The sequence below is a fragment of the Aspergillus brasiliensis genome, assembly GCF_001889945.1.
Source record: "Aspergillus brasiliensis CBS 101740 unplaced genomic scaffold ASPBRscaffold_17, whole genome shotgun sequence".
Classification (NCBI taxonomy): Eukaryota; Fungi; Ascomycota; class Eurotiomycetes; order Eurotiales; family Aspergillaceae; genus Aspergillus; species Aspergillus brasiliensis.
Window position 1 is genome coordinate 439,910 of NW_027137458.1, and position 13,719 is coordinate 453,628.

Consider the following 13,719-nt stretch of genomic DNA (forward strand, 5'->3'; position numbering starts at 1 on the left):
GCCATTCTCCGACGCCATCACAATAATTACTGTTGGTGATCGTCAGCTGCCATTCACAGTCTATTATACGCCCAGAGACTCCCCTCACTACGCATTTGTTCACTGGACCTACCCGTCTATCCGATGATACCTCGATAGTCGCCGCAGCCTTCTCACCCACCCACCCTATGGACCAGACCTTCGACCTCCCCGACTCGACCGATTGGCTTACAACGCCACTGTCACTTGTCGCGCCTCTTGAATCCGCCCTCCGCTGCCAGGTTTGCAAGGACTTCTTCGATAACCCGGTGATCACCTCGTGCAGTCATACATTCTGCTCCCTTTGTATTCGACGGTGTTTAAGCACAGAAGGCAAATGCCCCGCGTGCCGCAGCTCGGATCAGGAATTGAAGTTGCGGCGCAACTGGGCTGTTCAGGAACTGGTCGAGGCGTTCCAGAATGCTAGACCTAGTGCTTTAGATCTGGCGAGGAAGGCTGCTGCGCGGGGGAGTGATGCCGAAGAGGGAGAGTCGGAGGGGCCAGCATCGAAGAAGAGAAAGGTTGAGGCGGTAGATGGCCCTGCTGCGGAGGGCGTGAGGACTCGATCGCAAACCCGAGGAGTGGGCTCTCAGGAAGATCCCGTTGCGATTGAGGTAATTGAAGATAGTAATGATGAGGAATACGTTCCAGGTATGTGTATTGTCGGGCTCATTAGGGTCGCATGCTAATCGCTACTGAAGAGGACGGACTGGTCGCGTGCCCGATCTGTAATAGGAGAATGAAGAATGAAGCGGTATTTCGACATTTGGATACTTGCACCGGGGAGCCTGCGCCACCGAAACAGTTCAATCTTGGGTAAGATATGTCTTCTACAGCTTGTGTCTGCATGTTCGCATCTGACTAGGGATTATAGTTCGTTACAGCCTATGTCGCCGGCGTCGCGGATATCAAAAGACTCCCTGAATAAGCCACCCGAACGACTGCCCATTATAAACTATTCTTTATTGAAAGATAATGTGCTCCGAAAGAAGCTAAAGGATTTGGGTATACCGAATACGGGCCCGAGGCCCCTTCTGCAACGACGACACACTGAGTGGATGAATCTATGGAATGCCAACTGCGACTCCAAAACGCCAAAGTCCAAAAGGGAATTGCTGCGAGAACTGGATATTTGGGAACGCACACAAGGCGGCCAGGCGCAACTATCAGGGGATGTCACTGATACTGTCATGCGCAAAGACTTTGATGCGGCGGCATGGTCAACGAGTCATGACGATGACTTCAAGCGGCTCATTGCAAATGCGCGAAAGAAAAGCGAAGCGCAGGCGCGCACCACGATACCACAAGAATCTGTAGGCACAAACCAGCCAACCGACCAACCTGCCAGTCAGACAATGTATCAGCCACCGAATGCGCCTGTTGTTGAGCACACGGGAGCCATACATGCGACGGAAGATGCCCACACTCCGGAGAGGTTGATTGTAGAAGACAAGACCGTCGTTGTCCCTGAGATACAAGCGCAGACACACCAGGGCTCAGTCGATAGGCAGATGACCAACGTGCAAAATTAACTGCACTTGGTGTAAGTGCCTAGAATACGCGGATTGCGCAGATACCCAGGTCCATGGAGGGTCGTTCGTCGTCTTGCGTTAAGCAGTGGTACCTGGACCTTCCTCGACCGACATCCGAGATAAGCGGTCCTCTAATTCCGATTCCACGGCTCGCTCTGCTGCCGTTCTGCGTGCGGCTTCCTGAGCGCCCTGCTGGAGACTGTCGAGTTCGGCAAGCTTCTTGCGGGTTGCTTCTGCCTCCTTCTCTTCCATCTCCTCCCGCTCCTTGTTTTCCAATTCCTGCAGCTCATCGTCGATCTCAGTCTCATCAATCTGTGGACCAGCCTCGTTCATGATGTTTCCGACCTCGTCCACCTTGGACATCTCCTCACGCAGCTCTTCCACCACATCCTCGACCCTCTCCGCACCGCCGATCTGGGTATGCAAGCCCCGAAGAGCTCCTGTGCTTGCCTCCATGACCTTCACGAATTGCACCTGATCGGTAGCCTGCTCGATTTTGGAATATACCTCCTCAAGCTGCATCAGAGTATCCAGTCTCTGTTTTAGATTATGCTCCGCGAGCTTCTTAGAGCGCACAGCCGAGAGCGCAGAAACGCGATTCTTGTTTTGCAGCGCCATTTTGGCAGTCGAATTAAGCTCAGTGATCTTGTTTTCCAGATTCTCCACCTGCTTGGTCATAGTCGCCATGAGCGTTTTGATAGAGGCGACGGCGGTATCTTGCTCTGTGATATCTTTTGGAGCGTCACTGGTTCTGAATTTGATAGTCTGCAGCATAATTAGCGCCTTGCATGGAATAGAAAAAACATGGATATAGGAATCAGACAACCCAACACATACCTTGCCATCGTACGCAATAGCTCCGCTATCACGGGACATATACAGTAACAGCACATCCATATCCGTGTCCGACAGACGACTCCCTTCATCCAGTATACCTGAGAACTCATTGACGAAGCTCTCCTTGGAATAGACCAAATCTGTCTTTGACGGACTATTTCCCGTAGCGTGCTTAACAACGCGGTCCGCAGCCTCCTATCAACATACCGCATTAGCCCTGCCCTTGCCAAAGATCAACTGAAGCCAGACCAATCCAACCTACCTTCAAATTCTCCACCAAAACCAATTCTTGAGCCTGTAACCTCGGTGTCGCCTCCTCAGATCCAATCACAACGCCCTTCAACTGCTTCATTCCCCAGCTCATCACAGCCCATGGACTCAACACAGATGTATCGATTCCCCACTGCGGCTTGCGCAGACTCGCCGGATTCGTCCGATACAGGTGCAACGGCACCATCGTTCGATTTCTTGTCGCTTCGTCCTGCATCGCACCAGAGCCATAGTTAGCCATTGTAGCTCTTCCGTTTCCTCATATACCTATATGGTAGTGACATACAAAGACCGCGCCCAGTGCGACGGGCCGTCCACACTCCGGGATCTCTAGATCACGTAGTAAGGACTCATCAGCTCTGAGAATCAAGTGATTCGCTTTTCCCTTCGAGGCGGGTCCATGGGGTGCAATATAGCCGTGCTTTGCGGCGGAGGTCAGGGCATGTTCCCATGCTGCGATGTTGGTGGTGTATCCCTCGGGGTTGGTCTTGCGGTGGATGGGGAAGTCGGAGTAGAGGGAGGGGAGGCGGTTTCTGGAGTGAGATAATGTGAGTTAGTAGGAGTGGCTAAAGAGAAGGGGAAGGGAGAAGGACGGACTTTCTGAAGGAATCCTGCGACAGGATATATTGCAGGAGGGTGGTCATTGTGGTTGTTGTGGTGAGTAGCAGATGAGTATTTCAAGGAAGAAGATGAGTAGAAGCGATGTAAGTTTATCTGAAATGTAATCTAAATTGAGTATATGCAGTAGAAGAAACGTACACCCCGTCGGTGTAGGCTGGATAGCCCCCGTGCGTGCGTGGTGCTACTGAGGTAGTATCGGAATGTCTATCTGATGTCAATAAATGGGCCACTTCGTCGTTAGCGCTGGTTGTCGGGGAGGTCATCTTATCGATAAGGATATGTCACGTGGTATGGGATTGCTCCTTGGACCTCAGTCATCATTTTCTGCCACCGCCAAAATGTTACAGATTTCCCAGTCTTTTTTTGGGGACTGTATGTCCTTAAATCCGCTTAAATCCGGGGTTTCTCGAGCGAGGTTCGCTAGGTTCTGCCGCTTAAGGCGGTATACTTGGCGGTCAGAGACAAGCAAGGCGAGATATGCCGTCCTAGTACTCCGAAGGGAGTATTCGTGCTACGGATATGTGAGAACTACAGAGATAGTGATGATACAACTTGTGCATAAACACGTAGAGGAACATTAATTGACACATGTCTATGATAGTGTATAAGCCTATGCGCCCGTCGCACCATAATTGCATTCCTAAGCTCGTTCGAAATCGTCATTGGCTGCATTGTCGTCATCTCTCGTGCCTTGCGCCGGACCTAGACCGCCCGAGTCCAGTGGATTCGAGATCAAAGATTTGCGATTCATGCGTCGGTCAAGCTTCTCGCTGGTTTCTTCCGTGCCTAGTGCTTCGGCAGTGGCTGCCTCGTCTCTCGTGTCTAGCCCCCGGGCTTCCAGGTACTCGACCTTGACCGCGTGTCTCAGGTTATCGACAAACGTCTGCATCTCGGGCATCGGAAACCCCCCTTCGCTATTCAAGACATCTGCGTATAACCGCTCCGCCTCTTCAAGGGCCGCTGATGCTAGTGACGGCTTTCCCAGGCGGAGCCACGTATCGGCAGCAAATACACTCCACATTCCAGCTTTTCTACGTCGAGAGCCCCATTTCATTCCGCTCACCGGTGACCTCGCCGCATAGCATGCCGAAACACGTTCACTGAAAAGGCCCTGACCGATGGATCCCACTAGCCCATGGTCCATGGCCCGCATGGCCCATCGAGCAGCGCTTTCCACTGCCGAACCCCCGCGAGACTTCAACAGTTCCATAGCTAAAGTGAGGCAGCGAAGTGCATTAGGCGCGTCCGAGCACCTTGTAAGATATGAGTAACATGCTGTGTCGAACATCTGATCGATTCCGTCGAGCTTCATCTTGGTCCCCATTGCGGCCGGATTGAGAAGCATACTGACAGCGCACATCTCGTAAGCACCCGCATGGTATTTCCAAGCCTTGTCGTTCGCATAGTCGGACCGAAGAAGCTCGTACGTAGAAGCTGACAACTTCCAGTCGCGGAGCATGAACGCGAAATCAGCCATTTTGCGCAGCTGTGCTTCAGGCGTGTCTGGCCTATAGTAACCGTGAGCGACATCGTAGTTTCCGCTGGCCCCTCCCGATGTAAGGCTGGAACGAGAGCTGGTTCCGAATCCGGCCCATCTCCGTGACATTGACATGAATCGACCACTGATACCACGCCTACGGGAGGCCACTTGGTCATTCCAAACCGCGACTCGATTTTCCATGAATGGTATCACGGACTGCGCAACTAGCTCTCGAATAAAGGCTTTAATTGCCATAATATCCGAGTCGAAAAGATAAAGACCATTAGTATCGAGGTCAACCAAGGGTTCTGCTAATCGTTAGTGCTTGCGAGATTATGGAGCAGGGGTCCAATCGTACCAGCTCCACCGGAAAGTCGCTCAGGAGGCGAGAGCCATTCGCATTCAGGGACTTGAACACTGTCATCGTCGGTAACCACGCACTGATTGCTGCGCAGCCTCAACAAGTGACAATGTAACCCGAAATGGCGCTTCATTTGGTCATACAGCTTGGTTGATTCGGCGATATCATCGCGATCCTCGTCATGCACGAGCACGTAGTACCGGAGGTATTCAGAGTGACACCAGTCTGGTAACCTCTTAGGCCCATTGCTCGTATCCGCATACAATTGTCTAAGGGTCTCAAGCGGGGCAGTATTGCGGGAGCTGATCGCAATGACACTGGCCACCGGATGTCGAAATGTTTCATGCGGCGTGGCCGAAGAAATCGATAGCAGGTGTCGAAGAAATACTTTGTATAAAGGGGATGTTGTAGGAAAATTCAAGAAATCTCTGGGGCGCATCGATCCGCCCAGCGGATCATCTGTCGAGCCCAATTGCTTCTCCAAGACTTCCTCCACTTGTGCCAGGGAGGAGCTTCGCCCTGCGCTCGAATTGGTAGTGGTCGAGCTGTTGCTGGCTAAGTTCACGAAGCGAACTCCGTAGTCTTCCCAGCCACGACTCGATCCCACGCTATCCCTTATGACCAACTTTCCTGGCACATTCTCGCCAAAAGGGCGAATCAATTCCCAGAACCCACCAGCGAAGCCTTTCTGTCGTACCAACTCATCGGTGTCCGCTGATGCGTAGACCCCAACCACCGGGGAGAACGATCGTATAATTAGAGATCGGATCTCCTCTGCGCCATCGAAACGACCTTCTACCGGGGATCCCAGCGACGATCGGGCTAATTGTGGAGTCGACGATCGGAAAGAAGGAGCACGAGGCGATGCGGACCTAATCGGAAGTTCCGCCGTCGTGGCCGTCAGGGGCGGGGTCGGAGACCGGATCCTCGACTCTACCAGGTCTGCATCGAGGGCCGGCGACGAGTCGCGGCGCTGATTTGGATATCTCGAATTGGATGCGACACGTGGAACGCCGGGCGAGAATGACGGCGGAGGCTTGACCGGAGCCGCATCTCCGGGCGATGTCATGGACTCCGAGTGGCGTGGGATGCGACGTTAACAAGAATAGAAATGACCCTAGAGCCCATGGACCGGGTGGGGAGTGATCCCACAGGAGAGTGATGGAGAAAGGGGTGATGTGGTGAGGTTCGGAGCGAATTGTCAGGAGAAACGGAATGACGGGAGGAATCCGGCAATGTTGTAGGGATGCGTTGAAGCCAAGTCACCGCAGGCGAATCCCAGCGTGCAAGTCGGGCGAACAGCTCCGTTGGGCCAATGCGTCTCCTGCGGCAGCCAATGTCCGAGGATATGAAGATGATGATGCACAATCTTGACCACTGCTTTTCAGGATATATAGAATCTGAAGTAAACCCGGAAAGCAGACTAGCTTAGCAGTGCTCTGCTAACGAACGGAGAGCTGCGACAAGCAGCTTCATTGTCTATGGATTGCGTTGTTGACAGCCCGGAAGGCGGTGATGGTCTCCCACTTGATCTGCCGGGCAATTAATTGTTCAGGCGCTGCTGTTGGTCCCTTCGACTCTCTCTGCGATGCGCTCTGCTTGTGACGTGACACAAGGCTGACAATCTCATATGACTCAATAGAGTATACTCACTGGTCAGCCCATCTTGACTCATTCGGGGATGGCTGCTACCCATGCTCAGAACATCTCTCTTCTCCTTGCCTCCCAAGCGCTGCCTACTCCGCCTGGCCGTCCCTCTCTCGCCGCCAACTGATGGTTCCGCCGCAACTGAATCTCGTTTTCGCAGAATTTCCCCGTTGATACCCCGTGCTTGCCTTTATATCCTTAGGTCTACAACTGTGCCGCAAAGCTCTTCCATGAGCCGTCGGAGAACCTCCAGTCTCTCCCCTCAGCGAACAAACAAAAGACGCCGCATACCTGAAGCTGCCCCGCATCAGGGCGCTGCAGGAGACACCATGACTCAATCTGCGAACACCGTTCCCACCATTGAACTCACCCCCCTCGAATCGACATTAAAATCGCTCTTGCTTGACGTCGCGGAGTATGTACACGAAAAGAATGTTGCAGAGGGACGCCGCAATGCAGAGCCTACGGTTCTGCGCTTCACCGGAGGATGGGTGCGGGACAAGCTGTTAGGTGTGGGCAGTAATGATGTTGACGTCGGTATTAACAATATGACGGGGTATCAGTTTGGTTTGCTCCTCAAGGAGTATATGGATAGACCAGAGAACTTGGAGAAGTACCGACAGAAGCAGCCCAATGGAGAGTTAAAACATGCGATTGCTAGCCTTCACAAAATCGAGGCGAATCCGGAGAAGTCCAAACACCTGGAGACTGTGACAACAAGGATTTTCGGCTTGGATATTGATCTGGTGAATCTACGAAAGGAGACTTACTCCGAAGACAGCCGAAACCCGCAGATGGAATTTGGCACGGCCCAGGAAGACGCGATGCGCCGTGATGCGACGATCAATGCGCTTTTCTATAATCTGAACGAGTCGAAAGTCGAGGATTTGACCGAAAGAGGTCTGGAGGATATGAAGAAGAAGATTATCCGTACCCCGATGGAACCGTATCAAACCTTCCAGGACGATCCACTGCGTGTGCTACGCTTGATTCGGTTTGCCAGCCGGTTGGGTTACGATATCGAGCAGAAGACCCAGGAGGCGATGCGGAATGAAATAATCGGGGAGGCTCTCAAGCTGAAGATCAGCCGAGAACGGGTGGGCAAGGAGCTAGAGAAAATGCTCCAAGGTGTGTGACGTCCAATCGAGGTTTGATGGTTGCTCACTGTTTCTAGGTCCTGATCCCCGCGGTGCACTGCAGTTCATCGATAGTCTTGGGCTGTACCCGACTATCTTTGCCAATCATCAGGATGATGCGCAAGCAGATACCTCGTCATGGGCACTTGCATACAATGCGCTGGAGAAAATTCTAAAGGAAGGATCCAACGCAACTACCCTAAACGTTCGCGAATTTCTCATACGCGACAAACTTGAATCTTACTACGCATGGATAATTGCAGCATTTGCTCCATGGTCCAGTGTGCCGCCCCGCGTTGCGACGGGACCCAAGGCGAAACCTCTTCCGGCCCGGACCGCGGAAGTAGCTCGAGACAGCCTGCGAGCTGATAACAAGACAATCGCCGTCATTGGCGATGCAGCACAGAATTGGCAGGCCATCACCGACGTCAAGAACTCTGTGCTCGAGGGACGCATGGATGGAACTGCAGCTGAGGTGCGACAGCAGGTCGGACTGCACATTCGCTCGTGGAGAAAAGATTGGAGGCTTTGTATACTCCTTGCCATTTTCCAAGAGATCATGAATGGCGGCAAGTTCACCAATGGTAAGACTCCATCGTGCTCGTTATCTTTCATAAGACTGATGGTTATTCGACGGCAGTGCTGCAATCGTATGACCGGTTCCTCTCCTACATCAAAGAGCAAGACCTACAGGATGTGTTTGAGCTGAAGCCTCTCGCCAACGGCGGAGAGATTGTAAAGGCTCTTGGTTGCAAGACTGGTCCCTGGATGTCCAAAGCCTTGGACATGTCGATTAAATGGCAGCTGTTGCACCCGGAGATTACCGACAAGGAAAAGGTGCTAGAAGAGCTGTCCCGTAGAAAAGAAGAGCTAGGCATCGCTACATAGTAATAGTAAGCTATATAGTAATGGAAATATGAGTGCTGCTCCTTGGATCATTATTTGTTGCTATTTTACTGTAGCTAAACCTTCAAATTCTATACGCCTGATTGGGACGTTGTAAGGGCCATTGTTCGGTTCCCGTCTCTTACCGCTCGGTAAATTTGCCGACGGCGATGGATCTCCGAGTAATCTGCCCCAAGCTAACTTTCTATGGACATCTTGTTCTCCATCCCCGCAAACGTCCTTTTCTATAGATCGGGTGATCAGACATGCCAATGGAAGAACTGCGTATGGCGGCGCGTGAGTGCCTGCGCCGCGGTGATGCGCGCATTCCAGACTCGGTGCTGGACAATTTGGTCCCTGGAGAACTGGAACATTTATGGGACACCATCTCAGCCCACAAGGACACAGACAATGCAACTGTAAGATACGCCCACTTGATACTGCACTGGGAAGGGGATTCTAATCGATTACTACAGGCGTCTGAAAACCTGCTTATCGCCCGGGAGTTCCTGAGACGTTGGACCTCCAACGAATTATCAGAGCCCGATGCCGCCGCAGCAAATCACATCTATGCCTGGGCGAGTCGGCATGCCCTTCCATCTGCAGTGTATGCGGAATCTATGGAAGAGCCCAGTGGTGAGTTTTGAGCTTGAACGCTACCCAAAATCAGATATGCTGATGGGTGTAGAACAGAAGATGGCTCTTATGCGTGAAGACAAGTTGAGATCATCACTGTCAATATCGGTGATTGCAGCCTTGGATTCTCTGTTTCCGGTCCATAAAGCAGCAGACGTGGAAGACATCATCCTCGCGCTGGCAAGCTTTACCTCCGAAGCAGACCCATGGACAACAGACGACTCACGCACAGCTTCAACTGCAATCCTTGAAAAGTTTCGCACGACAACGCCCTCTACGCCAGATGCATCGTTCTGGCCCGTCCTTGAAACCATCCTCAAGGACAGAACCCGACCTCTCTTCACGAGAACCAGGAACCCTGCCATCACGGCAGCAGGTCGCAAGGACATGCACCCCATCCCTCTTCCCCGATTTGATACCAGCATTCTTGACCCTGAGTCAAAACCATGGCGATCATCAGACGTCTACGCGGTCACAGTCTTTTCCTGGATCATAACACAATACCAGGTAAGTCCCTCTTAAAGCACCGTATATGTCCGTCTCTGACAGCTTTCAGGCAACAGATATCGGCCGTCTGGAATCCCACTTCCCCCTGCTCGTCCCACCAATTCTCGCCTTGATTGACGACGAAACCAACCCCCACAAAGCCGACGGCTGCACCCTTCTCACCCGCCTCCTACACCCTATCCAGCAAGCCAAATCTGACATTCTCCAACGCACGAACCTCTCCTCTGTCTTCACCGATGCCATCAAACCCTGCCTCCTCTCCCTTCCCACCATCACCCCTGAGCCTGATTCTATCAATCTCCTAAGCACAGCCTATCCAACCCTCTTCTTGCTTCTCAAAACCAGCTACTTGCCAAAGGACAGGCAAAAGTACACTACCGAGCTAACGAAAGTTCTTCGCGAGAACCTGATCCCCTCCTTCCACCACATTAGCACCCTGACGCCCTCCAGTGGGACACAATCTACGCTCTCGTCGTTCCCGCACCCCAAATTGTCTACTCTTCTTCTGAACAAAATACACGATAGTCTCTTCGATCTCGCGGTTCACACAACAAAGTACTTACAGGAAATCATCCCGCTTATTTACAGTACACTCTCCAATCCCTTCGGGACGGCATATCCACCTCTCCTAGTGGCGGGAGTGGCCGTTACCAGAGCCGTGATTCTAAATGCACATCCGAGGATCTGGCGCTGGAGGGGGGAGATTCTGGGTGCCGTGACGGCGTGCTGGCTAAGCATGGCGGATGAGGAGGCTGCAGAGCGAGGGAAAGGGGGCGAAAAGGAAGAGTTGACTAAACTGAAGATGCAGCTCAAGGGAGTAGTCTATTTGCTAAAGATGGCTTTGGAGAATCCGGATGAGAAGATTGCTGAGGATGAAGGGGTGGTTGGAGCGAAGGAGGGATTCGCGAAGGAGCTGGAGGAGTTGGCTGGTGCTGATGAGGCGCTAAAGGAATTGTTGTTTGGGGAAGTAGATGGGAAGGATGGAAGATATTTTGGGGCTTGATGCCAGTTGGGAACTTCCTCCACTGACTCGGGATGATGTCGGTAACCCAGGCTCTGAAAGATGGCCTATAATCATGCTAACACTGAATGTAAACCCGATCGATTTTATTAAGTAATATTATGGGCGAGACTTTGCGATAGTCCGTACCAATTGACCTGGTCTTCATCATTGCAACTTGTCTCATATCAAGATGATAGCTAAAGTGAACCCAAAGGGAGAGACCGCGGGAGTATCGAAGTCTGTTAGTCTATACGAGGGACTGACGAGGCCACAGGCAAGACAGCCGGCTACTTTTTCAACCCTGTTGGCTTCACCATCCCGTCGTTCTAGTACAGTAAGACTTTCTCTCGAGTACAATTCCAGCTGTAAGACAGCAAAGGAAATAGCAAAAATACCTATATAAGTCAGTGTGACTGAGTGGTTAAGGTGTCAGACTCATTCTGAGACGCTTGCGTGCTCACTGAAGTGATTCTTTCGATTTGCTTTCGACTGTTGCTTGAGTCTATCTTGGTTTATGATTATTGTTTAATTTTCATTTATCATTTGTCTTAATATTCTATCCTTCTATGTTCTCTCGAGCCATTGCAGTGCTCTGATGCATTAGAGATGTCCTGACGCGAAAGTCCATAATCCTACTTAGTAACATAATATATTATAGACGAAAGGTCACGGTGTATTTCAAGATTAGATAAAGAAGTACGAAACAGTATAGAAATAACTCATTGATTAGTTCACAAGGACTTTCACAAAGCCCGCTATCGATGTCGCCCTTTTTATTCCCCTCAAGTAATCAAACTAGATTCCAGACTGACCATGGTCAGAAGCTTAATGTACTAGTACCTTGACCGACTCCCTTCCAACAGCGTGACATTTTAAACTTCTATCGACCACTGATGAATCTGAGTCTATAGAATATTCAAATGCTTAACCACTAGCCTCTATGATAGATCAGACTAGGCTCAGATGATTAGTTGGGCTATTACAAATCTCGTCAACCTCATGATAGTACAGAGAAGGTGTAGTATATATGAAGCGATAATACATCCATGAATTACGGTCTACACTCCATCATGATAGTACTAATATGCAAACAGCATCAGAAACATCCTTCGGCAGGATCTGCTCAGAACATGCGTAGCTGGGACAGCGAATAAGATCACCTTTGGATCAAGCCTACACAACTCGATAACCTAATGGGACTTCGTCATTTAGTCCTGGTATCATCTCGGACTCGACTCAAGCTCACGTATTATCCTTCTTACAAAGATATGAAAGGGCTATACCAGTTCCAAACCCGACTTTACCCAGCACAACTGATTTCTTCTCTCAGCATAACACTGATATCGTATTCACTACAGTCCCACTTGCTATCAACATGAAAGCAAGCCCTTCAGTCAGCCCCAGTGCTACTGTTAGCAAGTACCACTTATCTCGTCATCGACATGCCTCATACATATTTTCTATTTCGAGAAGCCCCTCAACTGAACTCCAACTCAACTCAGCTTCGATCCAGTTCAACTTTGAGTCAGATCAACCCCTTCTTCCACCATATACCTTCATTAACCCCAACAAACTCAACGCCATATGCAAGAAGCACAAGAAGCACAATCAAACATGTTCTGCCTCTTTAACTACCCGCAATTCGAATCCCAATCCCAAGATGGACCCTCAACCTCACCATCAAGCCAGCACACCTCCAGCCCCATGCCCGACGTCCGGGTCGAAATCCCCCCCTCAGAGCGTACGCAATCCGCCCTTCCCCTCCTGCAAGACTCCCCACTAACCAAATGCAGGCCTACCGGGGATCACCTACGACGACCTCCCCCTCGTCGGCACCTGCCACAACGATGCAGTGCTAGAATACCACCAGCTCCCCGTTCTCCGCCACCTAGAATGGCGCGTCAGCGATGATACCAGCGAACCGATCCGTCGCCCGCTCAAAGACGCCGTGTCCCTGACAGCAGCGTTTGCGCAAACTCGGGGGTGCGAGCCACCAGAGCCATGCTATCATTGCAGGGAGGGCAAGAGCGTCTGGAAGACGTGCGTGGTGGGGTTCGACACGAGGGAGGGGGCGAATGTGCATGGGTCTTGTGCAGCGTGTCGGTTCAGTAGGAGGGGGTGTAGTTTGAGTGAGTATTACCCCTATCGACCCCCCTATTTTCTCAGTTGTTTGATTTGGGGGAGGGTGTGATGTGACTGATCTGTGTGATTGTAGATACGCAGCTTGCGGATCCTGAGACGCCGGGTCGGGTGAAAGATGAAATGGAGGGTGAGGGCAGACTTGAAGCTGGACTTACGACCCCACCGCCATCTGGATCACAGAGCTACTTGACAACTGTTGCAACTGGGGGCCGTGGTCGTGGTCGTGGTGGTAGTAGTCGGAGAAGAGGGGGCAGATCCATCCGACGGACCTACAATCTCAGACCTAGGATTGCGACGCCCACGCCGAGTGGAACTGACATGGGGTATCGTGCGGAGGGCAATAGTAGACATGAGGAGAGAGAGTCGGTTCAGCGGGTCAAATTGGAGAGAACTGATGATGTTTCCACCTCTTCGCCGGCTAATTCTCGACTCGATGGAAGTATCCTTCCCTTCCCATTGGGACCAGAGACGATTGATGACTTGCCGCTCTTGAGACGGGCTGCTGAGGAGATGGAGATGCATTTGGGAACTTTGCGGAGGAGGGTGAGACAGTTGGAGGATAGGGAGAAGATGAGGGATGATAGTGTTAATCCATGGGAATTGGTGTGATTTGGCGGAGAAGGTTAGGACATTTGTGTATTACG

At 51.5% G+C, this 13,719-nt stretch overlaps 5 protein-coding genes across 5 annotated transcripts; 3 read left to right on the forward strand and 2 right to left on the reverse strand.

The window, feature by feature from the left end:
* Positions 1-167: 167 nt before the first annotated feature.
* Positions 168-1,550, forward strand: rad18 (E3 ubiquitin-protein ligase RAD18; the record flags this gene model as incomplete). Its single annotated transcript, XM_067621425.1, has 3 exons — positions 168-669; positions 720-834; positions 893-1,550. 3 exons carry the CDS (start codon positions 168-170, stop codon positions 1,548-1,550), a joined length of 1,275 nt encoding a protein of 424 aa, XP_067474451.1.
* Positions 1,551-1,628: 78 nt separating this feature from the next.
* ASPBRDRAFT_200365 (putative vacuolar sorting protein SNF7 family protein) lies at positions 1,629-3,301 on the reverse strand (the record flags this gene model as incomplete). The annotated part of the gene is made up of 5 exons (XM_067621426.1): positions 1,629-2,315; positions 2,388-2,582; positions 2,650-2,868; positions 2,944-3,190; positions 3,255-3,301. The coding sequence occupies 5 exons, from the start codon at positions 3,299-3,301 to the stop codon at positions 1,629-1,631; spliced, it is 1,395 nt and encodes a 464-aa protein (XP_067474452.1).
* A 617-nt stretch (positions 3,302-3,918) lies between these two features.
* Positions 3,919-6,188, reverse strand: ASPBRDRAFT_200366 (TRAPP III-specific subunit 85 family protein; the record flags this gene model as incomplete). The annotated part of the gene is made up of 2 exons (XM_067621427.1): positions 3,919-5,066; positions 5,117-6,188. 2 exons carry the CDS (start codon positions 6,186-6,188, stop codon positions 3,919-3,921), a joined length of 2,220 nt encoding a protein of 739 aa, XP_067474453.1.
* Positions 6,189-7,095: 907 nt separating this feature from the next.
* Positions 7,096-10,933, forward strand: ASPBRDRAFT_34506 (tRNA adenylyltransferase; the record flags this gene model as incomplete). The annotated part of the gene is made up of 7 exons (XM_067623246.1): positions 7,096-7,894; positions 7,941-8,486; positions 8,543-8,758; positions 9,052-9,206; positions 9,264-9,423; positions 9,458-9,930; positions 9,980-10,933. The coding sequence occupies 7 exons, from the start codon at positions 7,096-7,098 to the stop codon at positions 10,931-10,933; spliced, it is 3,303 nt and encodes a 1,100-aa protein (XP_067474454.1).
* A 1,614-nt stretch (positions 10,934-12,547) lies between these two features.
* Positions 12,548-13,684, forward strand: ASPBRDRAFT_59199 (DUF3716 domain-containing protein; the record flags this gene model as incomplete). The annotated part of the gene is made up of 3 exons (XM_067628014.1): positions 12,548-12,674; positions 12,727-13,062; positions 13,149-13,684. The coding sequence occupies 3 exons, from the start codon at positions 12,548-12,550 to the stop codon at positions 13,682-13,684; spliced, it is 999 nt and encodes a 332-aa protein (XP_067474455.1).
* Positions 13,685-13,719: the final 35 nt, after the last annotated feature.